Below are 26,786 nucleotides of genomic sequence, written 5' to 3'. Positions count from 1 at the left end.
GCCGACTAGAAGAGGAGCGCTGCTGGATCTTGTACTAACCAACAAGGAGGGCCTTGTTGAAGCAGTGGTGGTCAATGGCAGCCTTGGCTGCAGTGATCATGAGATGGTTGAGTTCAGGATCCTGTGTGGAAGGACCAGAATGCCCAGTAGGACCAGAACCCTGGACTTCCGCAGGGCAAACTTTGGCCTCCTCAATCAACTGTTAAGAGAAATCCCATGGGACAGGGTGTTAGAAGATAAAGGGGCTCAAGATAGCTGGTCAATATTCAAAGACCACTATCTGCAAGCACAGGATCAGAGCATCCCTATGGTTAGGAAATCCAGTAAGGGAGCTAGGAGGCCTGCATGGTTAAAAAAGGAACTGCTGGGAAAACTTAAGTGGAAAAGGAAAATCTACAGATCATGGAAGGGGGGGCTGGTCACTTGGGAGGAATACAGGACTGTCGTCAGAGGATGTAGGGAGGCAATTCGGAAAGCTAAGGCCTCCTTGGAACTTAACCTTGCAAGTCAGGTTAAGGATAATAGAAAGGGCTTTTTCAAATACATAGCTAGTAAAACTAACACTAGAGGCAATATTGGCCCACTAAGGGATGAGATGGGAGCCCTGGTGACAGAGGATATAAAGAAGGCAGAGGTGCTGAACACCTTCTTTGCCTCTGTCTTTACTCCTGCAGGGTTTCCGCATGAGCCCCAGATTCATTTAGCCCCAGAAGTAGTCGAGATAGATGAGGAGCTTGACATAGTAGATGAGGATTGGGTTAGGGATCAGCTGAGTAATCTGGACATCCATAAGTCGATGGGTCCAGATGGAATGCATCCAAGGGTGCTGAGGGAACTGGTGGAGGTCATTGCTAGGCCACTCTCCATCATCTTCAGTAAGTCATGGGTAACAGGAGAGGTGCCTGAGGACTGGAGAATAGCAAATGTCACTCCAGTCTACAAAAAGGGCAAAAAGGAGGACCCGGGTAACTATAGACCGGTCAGCCTCACCTCCATCCCTGGAAAGGTGATGGAACAACTTGTTCTTGTCGCTATCTCCAGGCATATCAAGGACATGGGGGTCATCAAGAGCAGTCAGCATGGTTTTATCAAGGGTAAATCATGTTTGACTAACCTCATAGCCTTCTATGAGGAAATTACTAGGTGGATAGATGATGGAAGAGCGGTAGATGTGGTTTATCTTGATTTCAGTAAAGCATTTGACACCGTCTCTCACAGCATCCTTGTAGATAAGTTGACCAAGTGTGGGTTTGGTGATCAGGTAGTGAGGTGGATCAGGAACTGGTTGAAAGGAAGGAGTCAGAGAGTTGTAGTCAATGGGGCAGAATCTGGTTGGAGGTGTGTGACTAGTGGAGTCCCTCAGGGGTCGGTACTGGGACCAGTGTTGTTCAATATCTTCATCAACGACTTGGATGAGGGTATAGAGTGTACCCTCAGCAAGTTTGCTGATGACACTAAGCTGGGAGGAGTGGCTGACACACCGGAAGGCCGTGCGGCCATTCAGAGAGACTTAGACAGGCTAGAGAGTTGGGCAGAGAGAAACATGATGAAGTTCAACAAGGGGAAGTGTAGAGTTTTGCATTTGGGGAAGAACAACACGATGTCCCAGTATAGGTTGGGGGCTGACCTGCTGGAGAGCAGTGTAGGTGAAAGAGACCTGGGGGTCCTGGTAGACAAGAGGATGACCATGAGCCAGCAATGTGCCCTTGTGGCCAAGAAGGCCAATGGCATCCTGGGGTGCATTAGGAAGGGTGTGGTTAGTAGGTCAAGAGAGGTTCTCCTCCCCCTCTATTCTGCATTGGTGAGGCCACACCTGGAGTATTGTGTCCAGTTCTGGGCCCCTCAGTTCAAGAAGGACAGGGAAGTGCTTGAAAGAGTCCAGCGCAGAGCTACGAAGATGATTAAGGGAGTGGAACATCTCCCTTATGAGGAAAGGCTGAGGGAGCTGGGTCTCTTTAGTTTGGAGAAAAGGAGACTGAGGGGTGACCTCATCAATGTTTTCAAATATGTAAGGAGCGAGTGTCAGGGAGATGGAGTTAGGCTTTTCTCAGTGATTACCAGTGATAGGACAAGGGGTAATGGGTGTAAATTGGAGCATAGGAGGTTCAAGTTGAATATTCGAAAAAATTTTTTTACTGTAAGGGTGACAGAGCCCTGGAACAGGCTGCCCAGGGAGGTTGTGGAGTCTCCTTCACTGGAGACATTCAAAACCCGCTTGGACACGTTCCTGCGCGATGTACTCTAGGTGGCCCTGCTCTGGCAGGGGGGGTTGGACTAGATGATCTTTCGAGGTCCCTTCCAACCCCTAGGATTCTATGATTCTATGATTCTATGATCCACTGCAATGGAAAGGGATCTTTTGAGAGCTGGCTAGAAAGGGATCTGAAGGGTGCTGCTGATGAATACATGAAAACCCCATTCCTTTCTTTATCTAGATATACAGCTGGGTACTCCAGATTTTTCTGTGGCAGCCTTTCAAGAAGCTGTTCCCTCATCTGAGAGCAATGGTTTAACTACTGATAGACGAGGAGGGTATGAGGAACAAAGAACTGTGAAAAAGCAGCATGCAAAGAACAAGGTCTTAGGAGCATGGCTTCCTGTTTACTTGGGGATTTACTTTTGTTTGGTTTTAACTGGAGAGTCTTATCAGAGATTTTTGCAGTACTCTTGAGTTTTCAGTACTGCAATATTTTATTGCTCTTAAAGGAGAAAATAAAAATTTTGTGACAGGAAAGTAATCAGTGCAGGAGAGAAAGGGGTCGTGAAGTAACAGGACTAGGATGTTTGCTTTCAGCTGGCATAATGAGCTCTTAATCTATGTGATCATGACAGAGTCCAGGTCCTAATGGCTGCTCATAGGTTTTCTCTCACTTCCATTTCTCCCACCTGCCCTGTTACCCATCCCCATCAGTGGCCACTTTCCCTGTGACTGTTCAGCCAGTCTCGCAGTAAATACTTGCTAACATTTCCAGACAAGAATATGAGATTTGCCTTCAAGGGCAAAAGGTAAGAGCTGTCACGTTTCTTCTCCCGCCTGCTAGAGAAATTAAAATGATGTGTCATTGAAACCCGTGTCAGCAGACAGTGAAGAAGCAAGGTTTGATTCTCAGTGGGCACCCAGCAGGCATTAGAGACTGGAATTTATTCTGATCTAAGAGGCTACAAAGTAAATTCTAATATCTCAGGTTACTGAAATGACTAATGGGAGGACTGTCATGTAGGGTAGTTCTTTCAGAGTCAGGATGAAATTGCAGAGTAGGAGGCAACATCAAGGGATTTTGTGCCATTGCAGAGCATTAGTGAAAGTGATCAATGAGTTGACATATCAGTACAAATGAAGGAGAAGTGTCCCATGAGACTTCCCTATGCTGTTACCTTTGGCAGTCGTTCTGGAAACTATCATTGCATAAACTAAAGCAGATGTATACATCACAGGTCTATCAATAAGCAAAAGGGAATCAGTGGCTCCTTCCCTAAATGGCACAATGTGGCTGCTTTTGCTTTGCTGTCTTGCCATGTGCTCTCTCGGAAATTAATTTAGCTCTCTTGTCCCAGTCTTTAAAGTGAGTTGTAATAAATCACAGGCTTTGACAATTCACCTTTCAGTTGGGGAAGAGCATAATCAATCTGAATTTAGATGGGCTAATAAAATAGTGCGGTGTCCTGGGTTAAATATACTGTCAGATGTAAACAAAACTTATGAGGTGAATGACCTCAGCCTGAGAATGCACCAGTAAAATGGAAAGGCTGCTGCATGGTACATTGAAACAAAAATGGATATCCTTCCAAGGATTATTAATTTGCTTATCAGCTTTTAGTAATTTTCTGGATTAGGTAGAACAGATGGTTAGTGGCTTCTTCTGAGACCTTGATCTTAACACAGTGATGCGTTTACCAGGACCAGGAAGGCTGCAGCCTGTAATAAGTGCAATTTTGTGCTCTGTGTGCTCATCTGGGGTGAATGTGGTCATGATCACACACTGTCCCACTTAATTTCTCCATGCTCCAAATCTGAGCTGCTCCCTCAGAGAATGGAGGGAGGCTGATGGACATTAGGTTACATTCCTGAATGTCATATGGAGCAGATCGGTGTCAGCAGAGCCACTTGTGCAGACAGCTCCCTGCCCCTTATTCCTGAAGGTCTCAGGTATGAGCAGGAATCAGGCTCAGAACTAGAAATGTTTTCCTGGCACTGGCACTCTTGTCTTCTCTTAGCTGTTTTTCTTGTGTTCCACAGCCATTTTCCCTCCATCATCCAAGTCTGGATGCATGACTACTGTCTGGTAAGAGAAGGCAGCTGTAATAGGCAGTAGGCTGTACTGTCAGGCTGTAGGCTTGCTTGCTGAGACCAGTTTTCTGTTTACCTCTTTCAGCTGTACCATTTGCAATGCAGTAGCCAAGACTACTGGGGGAGAAGAGGAAAGTTAGTGCTGACATAATACATGTTGAGTTGATCATATTATGCCAGCACTACCCAGCACTTTCTGCCTGATCTTTATGAAACTGCATCTGTACGTGCTGTGCAGATGATTTTAGTGTTAAGCACCATAACAACAAAAATATGCTCAAATTAAGGCTACTGGCTGTGGGATTCAGCTCTGAGACTCCAGGCAGAGCTCTGTAGTCAAGAAGCAGGCTCGTGGGCTGAATGCTATGTTACAAAAGTCTTCCATTTTCTGTGATGGCGTGATTGCTTGTCTGGTTTATGTGTGTTTCATGCAGCTTAACTGTTATGTTGCTACTGCTGCCAGCCTTTTGAAAATGAGTAACTGTGGACTGAATCATAAGCTTGATTTTAGGTAAGCATCTTTGATACACAACCTGATTTTTCAAAGCAACAAAGAGAGCCAAAGGGCTGGGAGCTCTGTGCTCTTGGAAACAGGGTCCTGGCCTTAGGATCTCACCTGTCTAAAACCTTGGTCTTAAATGTATGTTACCTCTATACTTGTGTGCTAGAACACGAGTTACACAGCCAAATGTGTGCTTCTAATGGGATATTTTTCAGAGGTGCCTATCAGACGAGAGTCCATCTGCTTTATTCAATTCTCTATTTAAAATAATCTGGACATTCTTAAGCTGAACAGTGATTTATTAGGCTGTTTCCTGAGGCACGAGGCCAACATAATGGTATTAAATGGCCATGACTTCTGCCTAATCAGGGCAGAAAGGTAATGTGTGGGCTTCTTCCCTCCCAGGACCTGGTCTGCTCAAGCTCTGTGGAGGTGGCTTGGAAGGTGTTGATGACTCTAAGGACCTTTCTGGAAAGAAATTATGATGTCCCTGTCTGTGACCTGCTCCGCAGTCGGTTTCTACAGATTCTGCAGCAGCTGCTGGTAGAGAGCAGCTCAGCCTCCCTACAAGGTGACACTTCTGTGACTTGGGCTTGCTGTAAGATCAACAAGCAGGGTAGATGGCTGAGGGGATGCAGTCTGGGATAAAGTGGTTTTGAACTACTGCTGTATCTTCATTACTTATCTGCGTGAGAAAATTTACAGACAGGACTGTCCTGATTTAGTTTTCTTCTCCAGAGGTTCTTGTTTCGGAGTGTCTTTTTCTGATTTAGGTTGTTCTGGCTTCAAACTGTGATTGTTAAACCAAGGCAAAGTTTTCTTATTCTGCTGTAAGCCTTCAAGTGGCGAGCTGTGCTGGTAAATCTCCCAGACTGAACAGGAGCTCGACCAGCAATTGAAAAACATCCTCTTTTTTGCTTTTTCTCTGTGCAAAACAGCATGGTGTGCCTGAGTACACTCTGTTCCCACAGCACAGGGACTGGGAGCAGAGGTTGTTTGAATAATTCATGATATTGATTTCCAAACGGGAACTGTGGTATTACCAGATCTCATAATTCTATTAACTGTCTCAAAGATTTAGCAGGGTTGTGACTGGAGGGTATCCTTCTGTTTTCCTTACTAGCTCTGGCTGTGGAGTTGGGACTGTTGATCCCATCATGAACAGTGCTTTGCAAAACAATCTGTGAGCTTGAACTGAAAATGAGAGCAATGCTAGGATGTCCTTGGTTCCCCTGGGATAGAGGCCCAGCACAGCTTTTGCCTCTTCCCAAGGAGACCACTGACAGCTGTAACAAGGTTAGGGATAAAGAAGGCAATGTTGGCATCTGCCAAATATGATCTTGTTTGGAATTGTGCACATTTGGAGCTGTGGTGTCACTCTGTTGTTGATGTAGGGGTGCCAGGAGCTGTAGGGAGGTAGATTGTCCATTTCCCTTTTGTAGGAGTCAGAATTTTTACTCAAACTGCTGGTAATGGAGACAGGACACTGGGCTAGAGGGGCTGTTGCAATACTAAAGCCCTGCTGCTGTGTCTAATAGCCCGAGCTCCTCTTCACACTGCATCTTGAAGTTTTTAGCTGAGTTACTGGCAGAAAAAGACATAAAATCAAACACTAAAATGAACTCCAGAGACAGTTTCCTTGTCTCCCAGCACACAGACTGAGGAGAGGTCTGGGGCAGATAAGTCCAGGGGATCTGCATTCCTGTTCAAACAGCAGCCTGCTCTTAGACAACAAGAAGGCCCAACATTGGGACTCCATCAAGAATATGTTTACAATAAAGACACCCATAAATGTTTTCTCCTCAAAACTGAAAACTCCTGAAACTTTGTGAAGATATTTTCTGAAGCTGGTAGTTGCTTGCTGTAGGTATAGCTATGTACAATGCAAAATCTTTACCTGTTTAAAATGCTGCAGAATAGTGAACATACGAGGGAGGGGGTTGGCTTGGGGAGTTGGTGGTCTGAGCACCTCCATTTTCCTTGTGGACAGACCTGCCTTGTGAGGCTCTTATCCCTGCTCCATCCTGTGGGGTAGGATGGACAGCATTTTCCAGATTCATAAGATGCTGGAGATCAAATGTCTGTGCAGCTGAGTGCTGTGTGGTGATGGGTTGCTGTCAAAAACTGGGCTACCAGTGATGATCAAGATGGGAAGAGGGCAATATGCATAGGGCTGGTGACTTCTGGCTTGTTAGAGGTGTATATTTGAGTATGTAGTCACCGTGCCCCTTATATGGTTCACTGAGGATGTAAAAGACCCAAGCTTCCTTTTCCCTTGAACTGAATATCTTCTCTTGTTGTTCCTAGAAGTGTGCCGGCAGGATCCAACTTAGTGGCCTGATCCAGAGGGGATTGTAGAGATGAGAATCAAGTTGGGAGAATGTCTGTGTGTGTTTGTGTGTGTAAAGGGGGAATGCTTTCTCCTGCCCTCATTCCTGAGCTGGAAAATTAATTCTTGTCACAGTTTAAGGTAGAACACTTTAGAGTTCACGGAGAAGCTAAGCTGTCTGCACCTTTCTTAGCTAACAGGAACCTGCCTGTTTTGCTGAGCCTCCTTTTCCTGGTGCAGCTGCGGAGCGAGGGTGTGAGGGAGCTGGACAGCACTGACTTCAAGTTGCTTCACCAGGGTGAGTCTGTGGGTCCATCTTGTCACAAGGGGCTTTGATTTGTGTTTATTAATTGTTCCACAAGATGATTAAGAGAAGTCTCTTTGTCCTTTGAGAAGGTCTACCTGGCACTTCAGCTATGCTTGCTTTGAGATAGTTTCATAGCCACATCTATATAAAAGCCCTGGTTACCAGTTCAGTCAACAAACCTCAGGTTCTCTGCCTCTTGCTTTTACAATACGTTTGTTGTCTGAAACCTCCCAAGGTGGCCAAGGCATTCTCGTGGCCATGATATGATTTCAGGGTCTGTGAGTGCTTTGGGCTTGACATCAGACAGTACTTCTGATGTGCTTCCTGAGACATTCCCTGTCCAGACTTGCTAACACATTCCTTTGGTATTCAGGCCACGGGAGAGGCCCTGGAGAGTATATGGGTCCCAGCCAGCTTCAGAACTTGCCCACATCACCCCAGAGACAGAGGAATAGGCTGTGTTTGTTTACTTACCATATCATGTCTTTCTCTCTTGTCTGGTGGTCCTTGTTCAGTGACTTGTCCCTTCTTACTTGGCGATTACTGCTGGTTCCTGCAGTCTGTGAAAAAATAGATACCAGAAGGAAATTCAGCTGATCCTCTCATCTCTTCCCTGCTCTGACAAATTGATCTCTCCAGCAGACTTTGATGGACTATCCCCTTCAATTTGAAGTGTTCCATGTCTCGGGGCTGTCTGTGTTGCCCTTATAGAAAAGCAGTGTTTCTCAGACATTTATTAGCCAAGTGAACTGGGGGGTGTGGAAGAAGCATGTCCTCTTCATACCAGCCCTATTTAGCTGCTGTGATTTCAGAGCACAGCTCAGCTGCCCCCAGGAGTCACAAGCTCCTTCTGCTCCTGCTTTCTGCTCTGTGTTTTTCAGCACAACTCTCTACCTGCCCCAGTCACTCCCCTTGTCCCCTGCTTGGCTCCCCAGGCTACATTTTTCAGGGGTGGATGTGCAGGGTGCTCTCCTCTGATAAGCCCTACAGGAAATCAGCTTGTAGATGGAAGGGGTACAGGGAGGTGTGTTGATCTGTGTTTCTTGAGAATTGCTTACTCAGACTTTAAGCTCTTCAAAAGATTCCTTTGACAGTTTTGCTGAGCTTTGCAGTCTTGGATTTCCCTCCCAAACTCTTGCTAGACATTGTTCCTGAGTGTTTGGTGCTTACAGCAAACATGGTACATTTTTTTCCTAGTGTGAACAGAGCTGGTGAGCACAGCTCTCCATGCCATTCCCCAGTCTGGTCACCACATGATACAGACACATGGCTTTTTATGGTTCACCTAGGATTAGGAGCAAACTCTGTGTTTGCACTCTGTGGAAATGGCTAACTTACAGTTAGCTCTTGGATTCATTGCTCCCCAAAGTGATATTTGCCCTTAGATACACCCTTTTCTATTCCTCCCTATCTGTTATCATCCTCCACTTCACTGTCCTATCTAAAGCAAAGACTCTAGGGCAGATGCCCATCACTTTGTCTGTACCATGCTGTGTTTATTTTCATTTCAGGTTTATTTTCATTTCAGGTTCAGTGGGGAATTCTCTCCCCACTGAATTACTTCTTTCTTGTGCTGAAGTGCTCTGTTATGCTGGTGGCTGTGTTATGCACGTTCTTTTGTTTTCAGTCAGTAATCTCTGTGGGAAATGCAGGCCAAGGGACACTGACCTCCTGCAGCCATCCTTGAATTTTCTGTACTGGAGCCTTCATCAGACAACACCCTGTAGTCAACAGAGAGGTGAGGCAAGACTGTACTGATAGATAAATTAATCTCAGTGGTGTTGTAGCTTGGCCATCAGACACTGTATTCTAACTATCTCAGCAGGTAAGGTGGATTTTTCCTCTTCCAGACACAGCAGTACATTAACAAAGACCATTTTGTATTTGGGATGAGGTTTTTTAGTTTAGTTTGGGTTTGCTTCATTCTGATGATTTGGGAATTGGCTACTGAGAGACAACTGCTGTATTTTTCTTGTTCATAAAAAACAGCACTGGGGCTTTTGATGCTTTGCTTGAAATGTCCTGGTATTGCCATGGTTCAAAAAATTAAACAGTAATAGAGAACAGCTCTAGCCAACCTTTCATCAGTGTTAGCTGAAGGCTGGTCATTTTATTGGCTTGCTGAGTGGTCACTTGTGCTGTGGGAGATGAATAGCAGCATAGCTGGACAGCCTTATTTTGATGAGCTGTAGCAGCTGGGGCTGCCTCACCACAGCAGGAGTGTGCTCTGCACTTCTCTTCTGCTTGTCAAGCTGGTTTAACCTGTGCCCTCCTGTCAGCCTCTCTGATTATGTTTCTCCCACACAGCAGTGGCTGTCCTGCTCTCCAACGTGTCCTTGCTGGAGCTCCTGCAGAAGGTTTTGGAGTGCACCTGGTTGAGGTCCCCTCCCTCTGAACCTGCTTCTCTATCACCTGAAGATGCTTTGCTGTGCTCTGGATGGCTGTTGGTTGCATCCCTCTTAATTTATCAGCATCGCTACAATACTGAGGTTAGAACCACTGTAATGTTCGATCCAAGAAATGGCTAGGCCTTAAGAAACAAAATTTTTAAAATATCTTCATAATGGAGGAAAGTGGTTTGCTTTGGCCTGAAATCTCTTTGCCTTGGTGGCTCTTGGTTATTGTCCACAAATTGTTTTCTGCCAGATGGACTGGAAGCTAGCATGGTGCTGAAGGCTGAGACCCAAATCATTGGAGAGTTTAGAGAGGAGCTGAAATCCTGGGCAAGGGAAGAAGTGCATACCCAGCCCTTCTGATCCAAATCACTTTCCTCTTTGGAACAGAGCAAAATACATTAAGGCCTTTCTCAAGGGAAAGCTGCAGATGAAAAAAAATCAGCTCCTCCTATGTTGTAAACTTCTTTTTTGATATTAAAATCATCAGTAGTGGAACAGCCACAATCCAAACCTATTATTGGCAAGTAAGTGTTCAGTATTGGCAAGCTCATATGAATGTGGACAGCTGTCACTGCATTTGATGTTTTGCAGTCTGACAAGAGAGCTAAGCTGAAGTTGTCAGCTGATGTTGGCATTACAGTTTTGAGGGAAGCACTTTCTAATTCCAGCACAAGGGCACAACATTTCCTTTTGAAGTATCTACCCAGGCCTCTCTCCCTCCCATGATACGGAGTTGTTTAAAGGAGTTTAATATCAGAAGAAGAGCTCTGCTCTTGCAGTTATGCCCCTCAGAGTATGTGCTTTGGGAGTCAGAGCCTCTATTCACAGGTGATAAAATCACGTTAAAGACATACGTGCATCTGCACAGAGAGGCAAGGGTTGGTTTTCTAATGCTGGAGGAAGATGTTTACCAAAAGGCCAAGCCTGATCAAGTCTACACCCATTGCTTCATGGATGTGCTGCCTCTGATTAGGTCTTACAGCACTGGGACTTGTGTGGACTGTCAGTAGTGTGTGTGTAGCAAGACCTGCCTGTCCCTGCTCTGTCAACTGCTGAGCACAATTTACCTTCTCAGCTTCCAAGTCAGTCCCAAAAGGAATTAAATTCCAGTGGCTCGTCTTGAGCTTCACCTTCTGGAGGTGCCTCTCAGCTCATATTGATCTTTGATGTGCAATCATTTAGTGCCTTATAAGCTTGCTGTCTGGCTTCATCAATACCTTACTGGCTTGAAGTGCTATGACATGCAATTCGGAATCCTTCTTGCATCAGAAAGGGGGAAACTACAGATGCAGATGGCAAATGGAATGGTTCAGGGATGCTTCAGCATTTTTGATCTTCAGCATTTCTAAGATTCAGTGTTCCTAATCTGCTGATGGGGCAAGGAGAGGGAGTAAGAGGAAGACTCACTCACTTCTGCTGCTTTCTGCTGCTCCGTATAGCTGAAGCCACACAAAGCATCCTGGAGGCCCTTGTAAGAGAGCCTCTGGCCTTTCTGGCTGCAGATGTGAGTTGATGCCAGGCTGTCTACTGAGCCTGCAGATTTTTTGGAGTGCAACAATGGCTCTGAGAAATGTTCACATTCATATCAGGCCTGTGCTAATAGTGAGGATTTGTCTGGCCATAGCAAGCTTGTGCATTAACTGTGTTACTGCTACTGACTTTAGCAGAAGCTTGTGGATAAACATGGGGCATGGACAGTAGGCTATTAAAGGCTTTGGCTTGTCAGTTCTTAGACAAGTAACCACTGCCACCCTGATGAGGAAGGTACTCATATCTCTCCTATTGAACATTTCTCTTTTCAGCAGACAGATTGAAGGAATCAACCCTGTGGTCCCTGTGCCTTCCCTTCCTTGCCAACTCTCTGCCTTACTGAAGAGCTTGAACCCTTTTGGTGCTCTGTGAGGCTTTATGCCACTGCTGCTGAATGGTTGCTCTATGAGGGAAGCAGTGCTTTGCAGACTGCCCTCTCAAGCCTACCTTTCCTGTTTCCCCAGTCCTCAAGTCCCTGAACTTCCCTGCCTCCTTCACCCCCTCTGTAGTTCCTAGCCCTGGGCTCTCTGCAGTCTTCCCAGCTCCTGCAGACAGGGCTCAATTCTTGTCATCACTGCTGGCTTTTGGCTTCCTAGCTCCTCAGTCTTGCTGACTGGCTGTGGGGCTAAAGTGCAGACGTGTTTGGTGATGGCTGTTCCTGCTCCATGTGCCATGTGCCAAAGGGTCTGCAGGGAGCAGTAACAGAGAGACAGACAAAGGGGTTGCTCTGTGGTTTGGAAGCTTCATGGGGCTGGCAGCTGGTGCTGAGTGAAGCTTGAAGGCCCAATGGTGGGACTTTTCCTTGTGGATTAGATTAATGAAAACCCATTGCTGTTCTGTTGCTTTTCATCATGGGGTCATGTTTAAGGACTGAAATTCTGTAAGGGAGCTTTTTACCTGGTCCAAATCAGCACCATTTCTTCTCTTGTAATTCATTCCCCTCTAGGTTCACCAGACTCTCTCTCTAGACCTAGAAGAAGTCCTGAATGCAGTCATCTTCAGGAAGAAGAAGCCAATCCTGCTGCTAGGTATTTTGCATCTGTTGCAGGGATTTGACTGGAGGAAGCTGCTAGTACCATGCTCCAGGGAACAAGGGTAAACTGGTGGCTATGGAATGTTGTGGTGCAGGTGCTGGTGAGAACCTGGAAGCTTTGGTCCATTTGGCTTTGGGATTATTTAATTGGTGGTGAGAAAAGGCAAAACGGAACTGTCTGGGGTTCTGCTGTGTTTGGATAAATCTTCCTTCGGAAGTAACAATTGGACCTGAGCATGAACTGGGGTAGTGTCTCACAGGGAGGCAATTCATGTTGCCCAGCAGCTGCTGGGCAACTGCAGTGGGCCCTTAAGCCTAAATTTTTTCTTTCATTCTATTGCACAAGATCCAGCCCACAGGGCAGGGGAGAGAAAAACACTCACAGACGCTAATAAGCATCTCCCTGTTTAGTGAGCATCATGCAGTTCCTGAAAGCTATCCTACGACAGAACTTCTCTTCTCTGCTGGTGGTCATTGGCCAAAACACAGCCCAAGGTGCTACACAGCTACAGCCATCATCACTGCAGGATGCTGCTTTGCACCCCCTTGCCACGCATCAGGTCTTCCCACTTGTTGTCAGCCTGCAGAACCTTTTGGTGCATGTCCATTTGCAGGTATATAAATTATGACTTTTGAAACAACACCGGTGTTTTGGGCTTCACACAGGTACACCAACCTGAGGAGATCCCACCCTCTTTCAGACCCTCAGGGGTGGCCGTTTTGTTTTTTTCTTCTGCCTGCATTTTCCACCCCTTCTAGGCATGTGATGAGGAAAAGGAAAAAACATTCTTGCTGTGGCATGGCACAGTGAAAGAAGGTAAATCAAGCTATGTGGTACTCTCTGCTGCTGAACGGGATAGCTAAAATTCTGTGTACTAATGACAATCTCTGTTTTTCCATCTCCTGCTCTGCAGGGATGCCACACCCATAGGGACAGAAGTAGGAGAAGTGGAATAGATCCCATTCCCTCCCCCACATCCCTGGCAAAGTGCTTTTGGAAGTAGTACATCAGTGTAAATTTAACTTGCTTTAGTGGTGTTGGGCTCCAGGGGATAATACATCAGTTTATATTTAATTCTTGAGTGATGTTGGGATCCCATCTTTATTCTTTGAAGGCTGTTACTTAATTTATTTATTTTTTTTTAGTCTCAGAATAAGTAGTTGTGCCTTTTTCTGGCTCCTTGATGTGACAGGTAATTTGCAGCACGTTGCATCCTGTGAAGGAGATGGAGGGTGTTATTTTCCTGTACTGCATGCTCTTCAGATCCTGCCACTTTATGAATTTCTCACTTGCAGTAGCTGTTGACTGGTTTGGTTTTTCTTCTTCTTTTTTTTTTTTTTTTTTCTCCCTCTTGGTATTCCAGAAAGACTTTCTGCTCTCTCAAGCTGTAGTTGCATGCCTGGAAACCTTAGTGGAATACCTGTATATGAAGAACCAGGATGTTGGTAAAGTCTTCCTGCTCACTCTTTTCCTGGGTTTCTCTCCTGCACTGATTTTGAACTCTTTGATCTAGATTCAGCAGCACTCTGGAGCAGATGCTTAATGAGTTTATGCCCAATAAGAAAAATTATTTGTATGCCTAAAGTTAACAATATGCTTTGTGGAATGAAATCACTGTTCCTAGCTCCCGTGTAGGCATGAGCCTTCACTTTAGCTCTGGACACCCTTATGCTTTCCAGAGAGAAAAAAGTCATTCCTCACTCACCCATGTGGTAAGAGTGGAAGGTTTAGGAATGGAGGAAGTCTAGGAATAGTCTTTCACTTCCAGACCAAGTGTAGCAAACCTTTGGGCCATAAGTACAGGGAAGGGAGGATCTGAGTATGATGTGTCTTCCACACAGTGTTGGTTACTGTTTGGCCCTGAGGGAGGGGAAGGGAGAGCAGGGTACTATGCAGCCTTAAGGAATGGAAGCTGGAAATTCTAGATTTACAGAGGCAAATGCAGCCCTTGGTTTCCAGAGTCCATGTCAGACCTAATGTATATTGTGTAAGCAATATAACATAATATGACAGCGTTGTAGAGTCAGGGGAAAGAATAGACCCTTCTTGTTATTGTCTGCCTCCTGCCACAAAGTCCAAGTGCTGGCTCTGATGTTGAAACAGACAGCAAGTTCTTTGTACTGTGACCTGTTCAATTCAGTCATTTAAGCACTGAGACAGACAGGGATAGAGTGAATGAACACCAGACAAAAGGGACATTGGTGGGAGAGAGGAAGTGGTTGATGGAAAATGTAATACTGCAGATGAATGACAGCCAGAAGCTAAACGGAAACTATTAAAAGGCTGGGGTAAAAAAGAAAAAAGTAAAAAAAAAAGTAAAAAAAAAAGTAAAAAAAAAAAAAAAAAAAAAAAAAAAAAAAAAAAAAAAATTATCTGACTGCTAGTGGAAGCAGGACCTGAGTTCCCAAGGTGTAACAAGTTATATCAGCTGACCTGGTGTAATTGTCCAGCCCATGGAAGAAATACATCCTAACCTGCAATAAATACAAGGTCCTAACACTTTAGCCTTCAGTGAGAGACTTCATGCTATCACAAATGGTGACCTCGACCCTGACCTCTGTTATCATATTCATTCCTTATTAAGAACATTTTCTCTACTGGCTGTTTGCATCACTGCCATCAGCCTGGCTGGTCCTTGTAGTACACTCTCTGATGCAGATCCAGGCTTGGTTTGTGCAGCTGATGTTATAGGTCTTTCTTAATTCCCCAAAGAGTATTCTGCAGCTAAATAAAACCCATGGTCAGGAAACTTGTCCTCATATTGAAACCAGGGGGCATTATTTTTAAAACCCTGAGCTAAAGATATCCCCTTACTATTTTGTGACATGCACCCCAGGAGAAGGTTTCTTTTCCTGTACCAGCACAAAGATGGACAAAATGTATTTTCTGCTTTAAAAAGCTAGTAAGCTTTTATTCTTATGACTAAACTCTTGCCCAAAGAGTGACAGATAAAAAAGCAAGTAAGAACTGAGCAAAATATCCCCACAGTGTTTCACAGTGTGGGGTTTAGAAGAGAAAACTGGGGGTCAGTATTGACGACTGTCCATATCCAGGCCTGGTCTGTCTCTTGGCTGATACTAAAGCTCTCTTTGGTTGGCTTCTCCTTCTCTCCCAGCTCTACATGTTGCTTCACAACCCTGGCACCGATTCCTGCTCTTTACATTGCTCAGTGGGGGCCAGAAGTCCTATCTGCAACCAGAAGTTCTCAGGTTGATGACCTTGGTGAGCAGGGGAAGGGCAGAGTGTTCTCCATTTTTTTGTGATGTCAGTACAGTGCATGTGGGTTGGTCATTGGAACTTGCCCCCTACACACACAGAGTCTCAGAAACTTCTCTGGCTTCATCTGCCACTATAATGCCCTATAATAATGTTACTTTCAAGTGAACTTCCCTTCCACACCCTGCAGAAACAGACTGCTGCTAGTGAGCACGTCCTGTTCTTCTGGCGTTTGAAGCATTTATTTATATCACCTAGGACCCCTGGGGATGAGAGGGGAAAACTACAGAGAACATACAACTGTTGTTGCCAGTCAGGGAGCATGCTGCAGCTCTCGGGAGACCAGAGCTCTTCTTGGCATCATATCTCCCCATTTTTGACCATACACACCTGACTTTTCAGATCAGGGACTTGCCACAACCTACTACCCTGCTGTACCTGGGGCCTGCAAAAAAAGGGGGGGAATGTGGTCTTATTCAGCAGAAATACTGAAGATAAAGCCCTGATGGCTATGGGTTAGATGAAGGGGTTATTAATGTGAGCCTGTCCCCTTCAAATACATGATGGGTCTGTGAAGCTTTGTTAATCTTACTTCACTTTTTAAAGGTTGCCTGATTTCTTTAATTCCCTTCCTGACCTAAACAAAAAGAAGTCTGATTATAAATCAGAGCACCACCATCACACTGATGGACCGGTTCTATTAGAAGTGATACAAAAAGTGATATAAAAAATCAGGCCTGTGATTAAGGTGCTTCAGAATCTCATTGCGTGGAAGAGGGCTTTCCAGAGGAGTCACTGTTGGACTCTGTGGGTCTTTCTCTATTATACCTCTTTTTTCCCCTTCTTTATGCAAGTTTCTTAGATACCAGTGCAGCAATATTATTTCTCAAAAAGAAATCAGACAGATTCTCCAGGAAGCAGCAGAAGCCAACATAGCAGAGCTGCCTGAGGCCACGTCTCGAGCTCTTCATCTTTTCCTTTGTCAGGTAAGATAGTGGTCATCACCTTGGAAAAGGAGAAGGAAATCCCTGAGGGGTTGCTTTGGCTTTCCATGAAGAGCAATAAACTTCCTTTGAGGAGGTTATAGTAAGATGAAGAATGATGCTGCAGCTGCTAGCTTGGTGTGCTGTCATGAGGGATGTGCAGTGAAATCAGAAAGACAGTGATGCCAGCAGCTGCCTGAACTGTCATCACACTGGGGGGCTCCTTGATTCACCCCAGATCACAGTTTGAATTGCTCTGTGTGGAGATTATGAGGGAGGAAGGTATGAAAAAACAAGTCCTATTGGCTTGGAAGTCATTCTTTCTTCTGATTGTTCAGGTGCAGAGCAGTCATTGCCAGGTGGAGCCAGGGACTATCCAGACCTTGCTGCAGTGCCTCCTGGGACAGAGGAGCACTTGTGTGAAACATCAGGACTTTGTGTATCCTTCGCTGGGCAGATGCCTTTGTTAGGTAATGTGAGGATCATAGGTGTAACAGGTAGGAGGGATACTTAATCCTCCCCTTGATCCAGCTGAAGGCAAAGGGCAGTGGAAAAAAACTGATTGCTACACTTGGCTAACTTTGGGATGAAAACTTCATCATCCCCAGATCTGAGAAGACATTTGTGAAATGAGGAGCCATTTGGGATGAAAGATGAGTATCTCTGCTGGGATTGCATTCATTTCCTATGGCAAGGGTGGTGGGATGAAAGGGGAGCAGGCCAGGGAGCAGGCCGGGGAGCACGTGACTTCAAAGCAGTAATGATCCCAGTATTGATTTCCCTAGAGGGTGAACGATCATTTACCCTCAGTCTGTGTGCTAACTAGTGCCAGTATGCCTATGAAGTTTTGGAAACCCAAAGATGACTTCAGCCCTTTCAAAGTACATCAGGCATTTGGAATCTGCTGAATGGAGTTACTGAATTGTGTTCTCCTTGGGCCTCTGCTGATAAATATATCCTGCTTGTCTCTATGGGTGAGAGGCAGGGCCCCGATCCAGATTACTTGTGGAGAGAGAGGGAGCCCAATGCAATATTTGTTTATTTCTCAAACTGTCTGCTTTTGCCTTCCTGTTTTCACCACACCACATTGACTCAGACAGGTAGCAGTGGTGGAAGTGGCCTGGGCAGTGATTTCTTGTTGGGCTGGGGACTTCCTCCAGTGTTGGGACACTGTCATCATCCATGTGCATGGTATGAATTGGGTTATGTTGTCTCTGAGGAGTAGCTCTCTCCTGGTGCTTACCCCACTACTGCTTTGTGGTGAGATGTACAAGTTGTCCAGCTGGGGACCATCTAGCCCCAGGAAGTTCCTCTCCACTGCTTTTGTTTTTTTGTATGGGAGTAAGGAAAGGTCAACAGGAGGTCTTGTTACATTGCTAAGGTGGCCTCTTATTTCTAGGTTTTTCACAAATGAAGAAACCTTCAAATTCTGATTGTTAAGAAGGGTTTTGGATATGGTCAAAGAGCAGCAGTGGTGGCTACCTGAATAGGATGGTCATGACCATGGAAGACAAAAGCCTCTGGTCAGAAGCAAGCTTTGACATGAGTTTTGCCAAGAAAAGTACTTTTTTCAGGTTCATCCACACTGGTGTTTCTTACACACGTTGAAGAGGTTTCCATGGCTTGGGGGAGGGTTGGCTTAGAAATTGAAACCTCCTGTCAGCAATGTGTCAACTGTGGGAACTCACATAGCAGGCTGGAGTTCCAGCCATGCCTTCCGTTTCATTTCCACTCATGCCATCAATGACAGATGTCTGGGAAGTGTAGCAGTGTCCCTCTCACACATTGGAGACTGAAATGAGAAGATATGGTGCATACAGCAGAGGAACAAGGCAAGAATGGAACAGGAGAGCCCATACTGCCTTTTATTGCCAGTGAAGAGTAGAGAGAAGATGGACGAAGGAAGTAATTTTGTAGCTCAGTTTTCAGAAACAGGTTTGTTGAAAATCACTTATAAAGCCCGGTTACTGAAATGGCTCCTTTCCTACTGTGTGTGGGGTGAAGCTTGGTTGATGCTCTTCAGCTATCCAAATCTAGAACTGCCTGATGAAAACCTAATCGTGCACGGGTGGCAGGTGCCATGGAAGAAAGCGATCCGCTTCAGGGATGATCCCCGAGGCAGCAGCTCCAGCCCCTCGGTTACCTGTTGCCTCCAAACCCTTTAATTAAGAAAGTTCCTTCCCTCGCAAAGCTGGAGGGAGAGGAAGCCCTCCCAAAACCGAGAGCATCCCCAGGGGTGCGCGGGGCCCAGCCACGGTTCCGGGACCCCCCGCAACCCACGGGAGTCCCAGCGGCGGTGGCGGGGCGGAGCGGGAGCTCAGGAAGTGACACGGCGGGGCGGGGCGGGAAAGCGGCGGCGGCAGCGGCATGGCAGCGAGGCAGGGGTGAACGCCGAACCCGGTACCGGCAGCCGGCCCGCAGGTGAGGGAGAGGTCCGGGGGGAGCCCGGCGCCCTCCGCTCCTCGGGGGGAATTTCGGCGGGGGCTGCCCGGGGACCGCTTCGGAGACACGGGCGGGCGGGGGGAGCGGTCCGGAGGGAAAGAGGGAGGGAAGCCCCGCATCCCGGGTGGTCGGTGAGCGAAGCGGGCAGCGTGGCCCCCGAGGTGCCTCGCTGGACATTTGCCCTTAGCCGAAGGGCTCTGCCGTCGGCGCCTGCTCTCCCTCTTCCAAGCCCCTCGGTCCCATCCTGGGCCCCGTGTGGGAACGGGCGTGCGGAGCCGGCAAGTACCGGGGGTTTGCAGCCCTCCCCCCCCAGCCCCGCACAGGGGGTTTGCTTCCTCCGATTCACACAGCTCCGGGTGGGTTTCCCACAGCGCGGCTGGGGGAGTGTCGGCTCAGGCGATTTCCACCCCTCCGTCCCCGAGCGATTGCCATTAGTTTCAGCGGTGCTTGAAAGAAAAATCCCCGTCTCCCGATGCCCGCAGCCCCTCGGGCTCCCCCTCCAGCGGGATGGGAGGTGAGATGGGACGGATCCGTCCCTGGTGGAAATCACAGCAGCTCGCTGGGTTTGGCTGGGGCTACCTAACCCGCGGCTGGCGGCTGTTCCTACGGTATGTGAGACCTGGTTTTGGTGATTGAGTGACTTTTGAGGTAAGCAGATGTGAACGGCCGATATTGTTTCACTGAGGCACCTGATCCTGCGAGCCCTGTAGAGAAATGCCCTAGCAGAAGAAGTCTGAGCAGCCTGTGTTTCACTTCTGAAGCTTTTGGTTCAGCTGTGACAAGAGATTTAATCCTCATCTGGTTCAGGAAGGAGCTTCTCTGGGATGGATTTGTGGGGTGGGGAGTTTTTGTTCCTTGTTTTGGCATGGTGTAATCCTGGGGTAAACTGACCAATGATGCTGTTCCCCCTGTGTTTCATTGTCCTGCAGAGGAAAGGGGGAGTCTGGCCAAAGTCCCTTCCAGAGACCGAAGTGTGGGAACATGGCTCTGCCTTCTGAACTCACTAAGCAAATAAATCCTAGGGATGCTCAGTTCAGATGGGGCTTCTGCAGGAGAATTTATAAAATCATTGAAACCATTTTAATGGAAAGTACTAACTGTCTATAACACAGCATCTGTTGTCTTGTCTTTGGAAAAACACATCTAAATTAAGAGAATGGGAGACATTGAGACAGACTGGTGGGCTTTCAGCTGAAGCAACCAGCTGGACAGGGCTGTGAGGGAATATTGGTGGAAACTCCTTTCCGTCTGTAGCATCAGGCCAGGCTCTGGCTCCCCGAGCTGCTCTGGGAGCACAAGGGAAAGTCGATGTTGGCAGGTAACTGTTTAGGGAGGAAGAGCTCTGCAGTGTTTGTCTCTCATTTCATCCCTCAGTGGGTGTGAAGACATGAGAGAGAGTTGATGGGGAAATCATGGAGGAACATCTGCAAGAAGCTTTGGCATACCTGTGCTTATGCAGCCTGGCCTGGAGAGGAACGAATATCCTCAGGGTGAAATGGGCAGGGCAGCAAAGGGAAGTAAGCTCAAGCTGGTTCCAGGTGGCACCAACAGCCTCACTTTCCCTATGGGTGAGGGCAGCAACTGGTTCCTGCTTCATTTTCCTTGGTGTGTTTCAGCCCTGATAGACAATTGTCTGTAGGTTTGATATGAGAATGAGTGCCAGCAGGGAAGGAGGCAGATGCAAACATGATGAGCATCTGGTATGGTGTGGTTCTTCAGTCCTACTCTTCTGGCCTTGTCCCATGGCACATTCTGTAGGGGCTGCTGCAGGAGGATTTGTAAAGTCATTAGAAACATCATCATTGAACACACTAATCATCTATACCACAGTGTCTGCTGTCATGTCTCTGGAAAAGCTCTTCTCTATTCTGAGTCCTAGGGGTAGCCAGAGAGGCTGGTGGGCTTTCTACTGCAGCAGCCAGCTGGCCGGCAACCATGTCAGCCAAGAGCCATGCTTTCCTCTGCTGCTGCCTCTACTGTTTTTTTGCAGCTCAGTGTCTTCCTCTTTGGAGTACCCACCCAACATCCTCTCACCACCCGGCTCCTGTGTCAGAAGGGGAGAATGCAGGACCTGCCCTGACCAGGTGTTCTGGGACTGCTGTGGGCAGCATGGCAGAGCTGTTGTGGGCAGCATTTCTGCTGTGTTCTTTTCAGCCTGGCCTGTAGGCCACCAGCTGCCTCCAAGGTCTTTCTTTCTCCAGTTCTTCTTGAGCATGGCAAATAGCCAGGCTGGTTCTCACAGCTCTGTGTCCGATCCAAGGGGCAAACAGGAGCCCAGCTCCCAGGGCAGTCGCAGTTTGTGCTTTTGAGTTGCTGCACCTCCTCCTCCTCGAGAGCTTGGGAGGCTGTGAGCAGCTGTGGGGGGCTCTGCAGAGCCCCTGGGTCATGGTTTTTGGCAGGGTGAAGCAGTCTCTTGGAAGCTGACCAGGCTGGTGGTTCCAGCAGAGCATCTGTTTGCCTGGACTGTAGAATTTCTCCTTACAGCCTCGGCTTGTTGGCATACTTTGTGTCCTTCAGTGTGTCTGGAATATGCCTTAAGGCTTACACCACAGCAGGTAGAGGAGACAGACCCTGGGGCCTGGCATGGGAGGTTTGTGCTGCTGTCCTGGCTCTGCATTTCATCTGAAATGCTGAACTCACACCAGAGGCAGTCATGTCTTCCTCTGTGATGCTGGTTGTGGTTACTCTGATCTGTTCCCTTCCAGGAGTACTGCCCTGGACAAACAATAAGGAAAAAAACCCCACAACCTAGAGATTTGTTGTAAAGAAAGGATTTGTTTCTGTTGCAGTGTTAGGGCATCACAGATAGAGGTTTGGCTGGGCTGGCAAGCTCGGGCTTGGGAGGGGAGTGGGGTGGCAGCGTGAAGGCAGCTCTGGTCACCTTAACAAACCTGCTTTTCCCTTGGGAGCAGGAGGTTGCTCAGGAAGTGCCTCTGAAGGAGCTGCTGCTGCTTCTGTAACTGCTGGCTGCCACTGCTCAGCTCAGTGAAAACCTTGTCCCTGTGGACAGGTCACCTCGAGCCCTGCAGCCTGGAGGCTGAGGTACTGCTCCCCTTCTCCAGGTTCACACTGTACCAGGGTCCTTGTTCCAAAGGACCTTCTCTTCTGGTCGTCTTCTGCATGTTGTCTCTGTCCGAGGGACCCTCGTGGCCAGGAGCAGCTCTGCCTGGCCGCATCCCTGCAGAGGCTGGGGCTCTGCCTGGGGAGGGATATGTTTGGGGAGAGTTATTGCCAGGTCACCAAACAGCTGCTTTTTGGCAGCTGGTGCCCAGCTGGAAGCAAGGGTGAGGGTCCCAGGTACCAGCACCCCAGGAAGTGAAGTGTCACAGCTGAGGTGGTCAAACCTAGTGCTTGAAGAAGGAGGACTTCAACCCCTGGTCGATTCCCCTCCTTCCTTTGACCCTGCTGTTTCCATTTGCTGCACTGTTCTAACCCACAAACAAGCTCTTTTTTTTGGGAGAAGAGGTTGGACTTAATTTTCTGCTGGGTCAGTGTTAAGTCAGATCCCTGAGGGCCCAGCCAGTGCCCAGTCAGCAGCAGGGGCAGGCAGAGATGAGAGGGAGCCCAGAGCTTCCCCCATGGTTGGAGAATGGGTTGGCTGTGGCACTTCCCCATCACCCTGCCCTGGCCACCATCTCCCTCAAACCCCTCGCAGGGAAAAGGGAGAGGCAGACAAGGACCTTGGTACTATCCATCCTGAGAGGCTTGCGTGACTTCCTTTGGTGAGTCTCCTCCTGGTTTTGTTTGTCCATCTTGTTCCAGGGTGCGGTGGCCAACATGGATTTTCTCTTCATCTGCCCCTTCCTGCTGCCACTGCTGCTATCCCAGAGCAGCTTTGCAGACCTGGAAAAGCAGAGGGTGGACTCTGGATTAGAAATCTGTATCCTTCTCTGCAGCCCGACCCTCATGCCCTGCGTGCAAACTTGTGTCTGCTGGGGATGGAGGGAGCTGCCCTGCAGGGAAAGGGTCAGAGACCATGGAAAAGGGCACAGGAGGGTGGTAGAGAGATGACCAAGAACTGCCGGGCAGTTTCCTCTTTCCTTTTCTGTTGCTGGGCTTTAGCTGAGCTCCTGGGGTTGCTCTAGCTTGGTGCAGGAGCAGAGGTGGGTTTTTTGGTGGTGCTTGGTGTTTTCCTGAGCACAGTGCTTTTCTTTTCTGTTCCAGCATGTTGGACACCAAGCATATTTCCCATTCTGCTTTTGGGAGGTGTTTGGCTAGATCAAGCCTGCAGGTCTCAATGGTTTGGGGTCGCCAACTGGGATGATGGAAGAGGGTCCCTGGGCTCGTGGCATTTGGTCTCCTCTGTGCCATGGGCATCTATTGCCCATGAAGAAGTGGGCTAAGTCCTTCCTAGCACACAGAAGCACCCCCTGACGAAAAGGCAAAGTATGAATAGATATCTATCACGTGTGCTCATGGAGACACATATGGGGAAGGTGTGAGTTCGTGTTCCTCCTCCAGCCTGTCAGCCAGAACAGAAAGCTCCCCACAAGCACTCAGTGTTTTTAAGCATCTTGGTGAAGTGTCCAGGCAAAGAGGCTTACTGGAAACCTATGTTTTGTCCTGGCTCAGGTGCTCTCCCACAGCCCTCTGGCAACCTGTGGAGAACTTGAGGGGGGGATCTTGGAGGATGCCCAGCAGAGGGGGAGAGCATGGTGGGAGTGTGCCAGTGGTACCCTTGACAGTGATGCAGATAAGAAGCTGTTTGAGGTGAAGCGCAAGGACCAGATGAATGCACTGAAGAACCTGATCGAGCTCAATGATATCAACCAGCAGTACAAAATCATTGACATCATGCTCAAGGGACTCTTCAAAGTGAGCCACAGCACAGGCTGCCCTTTGGGCTTGGTGTGCCATGGGGCCAGGGAGGGTGGGCAAGGGAAGCAGGGAGGACCAGGGGTCTCCATGGGGTCAAAGAGAAGAGCTGGGCAAGTGGGCAGGGTTTAGGAGCTGAAGGGAGGACACTGGGGTTCCAAACAGGGTGGCTGGGGCAGCATCTCTGGGGTGCCCTGAAGGCACAAGGAAGGGTTGTCAGGATGGGACAGTAACTGAAGGCTCAGCAGGTGCTGGAGGACTCCCGGGCTGTGCTCATTGCTGCTGACGTGCCTCCTGATGGCCCTTTCCCTCAGGATGAGAAGATAAAGGATGGTAGGTCTGTTATGGTCTTTATCCCCTTCCCTTTTCCATTGGTTTGGTGCATTGCTGATGTTCCTTCTGGGACTGGCACTGGGATAGGTATGAAACCCACCTGTACCCAGTCCAGACGCTGGCTGGTCCCTCCTTTTCAAGGTCTATTGATGCCTCTCTAACCAGTTTCTACTGGGGAGCCCTCCGCCTCCCCACCTCTTGTCAGGGCCGTGGGCTGTGGTGGGACAGGACACACATAGTGGGGTGCTGACAGGGTGTGTGGCTGTCCCTGCAGCATACTCACACGTGGTGGAGAACACCGCTTTCTTTGGGGACGTCGTCCTGCGCTTCCCCAAGATTGTGCACCACTACTTTGACCGCAACTCCAACTGGAACAGCCTGATCCGCTGGGGCATCGGCTTCTGCAACCTGACAGGCGTGTTCGAGCAAGGACCTCACTCCCAGGTTCTGGGGCTGGTACGACTCCCACTCCCGCACTGCTGCTTCCCTTCTCTGATGCTGGGTCTGAGGGGTCAGGTTTTGGGGGTAGAAGGAGGGCAGGCAGAGGGCAGGGGGAGCTTACTCCATGTCTAAGGGATATCATTGGGCTGAGGGGTGGGGAAAGAGCACATTGGGGGGTGATGGGGAAGAGGGGACCCTGCTCACAGAGGGATGTGGGGTGGGAGGCACCGCTGCCCGACATGCTCTCGACATTGCTCTGCAGATGGCTCAGGAGCTGGGAATCAGTGAAAAATCACCTGATTACCGCAACCCCTTTAAAACAGACCACTCAGAGGTAAGATGGCAACATCACCAGCTCACCCTGTGGGCTTTTCCCATCCTCATTGTGGCTCCAGGCAGCCAGCTGGGGAAGGGAACAGGTATCTTGGTGGGGACTACCCAAAACTCCCAGAACAGAGGAAGCTTGGCCAAAATATATACATTGAATTTTCCTGCTGGGCTATGGTGGGCTATGGGTGCCTGGTGCTATCTCCCACCTCATGTGGCCACCTGTCCCATGGGAGCACCGGGACCCCATTCACCTCATGCGGTGTCTGACCTCAAGTCCCCCTGGCACCCTGGGGCTGGCACAATGTGGGTTTTGGAAGGGGGGTTACTTCTGGAAGCCAGTGAAAGCTTCCCTGTGCTGACTCCCCCACTGCCACCCTGCAGTTTTTCCCCAGTGCTGACACCTTCCAGAAGGCGCTGCGGGAGGAGGAGAAGCGGAGGAAGAAGGAGGAGAAGCGGAAGGAGATCCGCAAGGGCCCACGCATCTCCCGCTCGCAGTCAGAGCTGTAGCACACGGGGTCTTGCTCCCCGCGGTGGGGGCGATGCCGCTGGGACATGAAGCCTCTCACTCCCTCTTGGCAGCCTCGGGCCGGTGCGCGGTGGTCCCCTTGCTGTTTGTGCTGCAGGTTTTTGTTTTGTTGCCTTTCCCTTTCCTTCAGCGGGGGGCCAGGCCACGGTGTCACTGGGTTGCCCCAGCAGGGCTGGGGGGCACTGGAATGGGGGGCCCCTTCCCCAGAGCTGAAGCACAGATGGGAAGGCAGTGGACCCATCCCCTGGACTGCTTGGGGCGTTGCCCCCCGTGGTGGGTGAGGAGGGACACGCTGTGGATAAGCCCCACCGGGAGCCCGGGGATCCCTCCCTTCTGCAGCACAGGGTGCCCTGCGCTGAACGTGCCTCCTCTGCTGTGGGTGGGCTGGGGAGCGCATCACGGCAAACAGCCTCTGAGCAATGCTGCTTCCCTCAGTTTTGGTGGTTTGTTTTTTTGTTGTTTGGGGCTTTTTGTTGCTTTTTATTTTTTAGCCGATGATGTCATCAGCACCCTCCCACCTGGTTTATACCTGGCCTCTGCCCAGGCGCTACATCTGCCAGATCAGCTCTCCCCTCTTTCCACCAGATGTTTTACCAAGCAACATGTGTTTCATCAGTCAGCTGTTGTTGAAAAGGCAGATTGTGCCGTTTCCTGGCCTGATGGCATCCCAATCTTCCTCTTCCTCTCCATCGACGGGAGAAAAACATGCAGTGAATTTTTGGGAAGGAGGAATTTTTACTCTTGGCCCTCTTCGCAGCCCATGTGTGCCCATCATTCAAGCCCTGCCCTAGGTGCGGAGGAACCAGCCCTGAACCACTGTGAACCTGTCCTACACCCGTCCTACACCCCACACACTGCCCTCACTGTCCTGCTCCCCTCATCCCTCCAGTGTGGGGCTGCTCCTCTCTAATTAAGTCACCCAATCCCCCTTCTGAAGGGGCCAGCTGGCTGTGGGCAGGTGGGGACAGCAGGGCTTCCACCCTCCGGGGGGTGTGTGGGCTGCATGGAGGGCAGAGGCAAGGGGCTGGCCCCGGGTCCCGGCACAACCCCCCCTACCAATTCACATAGTTGCTAATGAACTCACACCCGAAGAGGCTTTTGCAGAGGGATCGCCCCCGAGAAGCAGGTGCTCTGTGCCGAGCCGGGGGCACCGCAGCCTTTGGGAAAGGGGAAACGTCCTGATTTTTTAATGCGGAGCCACGTCCGTCCGGCGCTGGAGGTGGGGGGTGGTAATGAGCGCGTGATTTGTTTAATTTGATTAAAACTGTTGGGGTTTTTTCATTTTTAAGTAAAAGAAGCTAGATCTTTGCTCCT

General features: G+C 48.8%; 2 protein-coding genes across 2 annotated transcripts in view; both read left to right on the top strand.

The window, feature by feature from the left end:
* MEI1 (meiotic double-stranded break formation protein 1) overlaps positions 1 to 18,381 on the top strand; it is a 43,441-nt gene extending 25,060 nt beyond the window's left edge. Inside the window, exons 21-31 of the mRNA XM_030446346.1 lie at positions 5,196 to 5,361; positions 7,313 to 7,417; positions 9,054 to 9,164; positions 9,734 to 9,915; positions 12,299 to 12,380; positions 12,797 to 12,999; positions 13,750 to 13,831; positions 15,502 to 15,608; positions 16,457 to 16,588; positions 16,924 to 17,024; positions 18,336 to 18,381. Of these exons, the coding sequence (XP_030302206.1) occupies positions 5,196 to 5,361; positions 7,313 to 7,417; positions 9,054 to 9,164; positions 9,734 to 9,915; positions 12,299 to 12,380; positions 12,797 to 12,999; positions 13,750 to 13,831; positions 15,502 to 15,608; positions 16,457 to 16,588; positions 16,924 to 17,024; positions 18,336 to 18,381 (1,317 nt within the window). The remainder of the gene's footprint in view (positions 1 to 5,195; positions 5,362 to 7,312; positions 7,418 to 9,053; positions 9,165 to 9,733; positions 9,916 to 12,298; positions 12,381 to 12,796; positions 13,000 to 13,749; positions 13,832 to 15,501; positions 15,609 to 16,456; positions 16,589 to 16,923; positions 17,025 to 18,335) is intronic.
* A 533-nt stretch (positions 18,382 to 18,914) lies between these two features.
* On the top strand, positions 18,915 to 26,780 carry CCDC134 (coiled-coil domain containing 134). Its single transcript, XM_030469147.1, has 7 exons — positions 18,915 to 19,006; positions 22,790 to 22,907; positions 23,721 to 23,842; positions 24,091 to 24,175; positions 24,450 to 24,631; positions 24,879 to 24,950; positions 25,328 to 26,780. The coding sequence occupies exons 2-7, from the start codon at positions 22,805 to 22,807 to the stop codon at positions 25,451 to 25,453; spliced, it is 690 nt and encodes a 229-aa protein (XP_030325007.1). The 5' UTR covers positions 18,915 to 19,006; positions 22,790 to 22,804; the 3' UTR covers positions 25,454 to 26,780.
* The last annotated feature ends 6 nt before the right edge of the window (positions 26,781 to 26,786 follow it).

This window comes from Calypte anna, chromosome 1, assembly GCF_003957555.1.
Source record: "Calypte anna isolate BGI_N300 chromosome 1, bCalAnn1_v1.p, whole genome shotgun sequence".
Classification (NCBI taxonomy): domain Eukaryota; kingdom Metazoa; phylum Chordata; class Aves; order Apodiformes; family Trochilidae; genus Calypte; species Calypte anna.
Note: the sequence above shows the minus strand (reverse complement) of the source record. Positions and strands in the feature narration are given on the sequence as shown.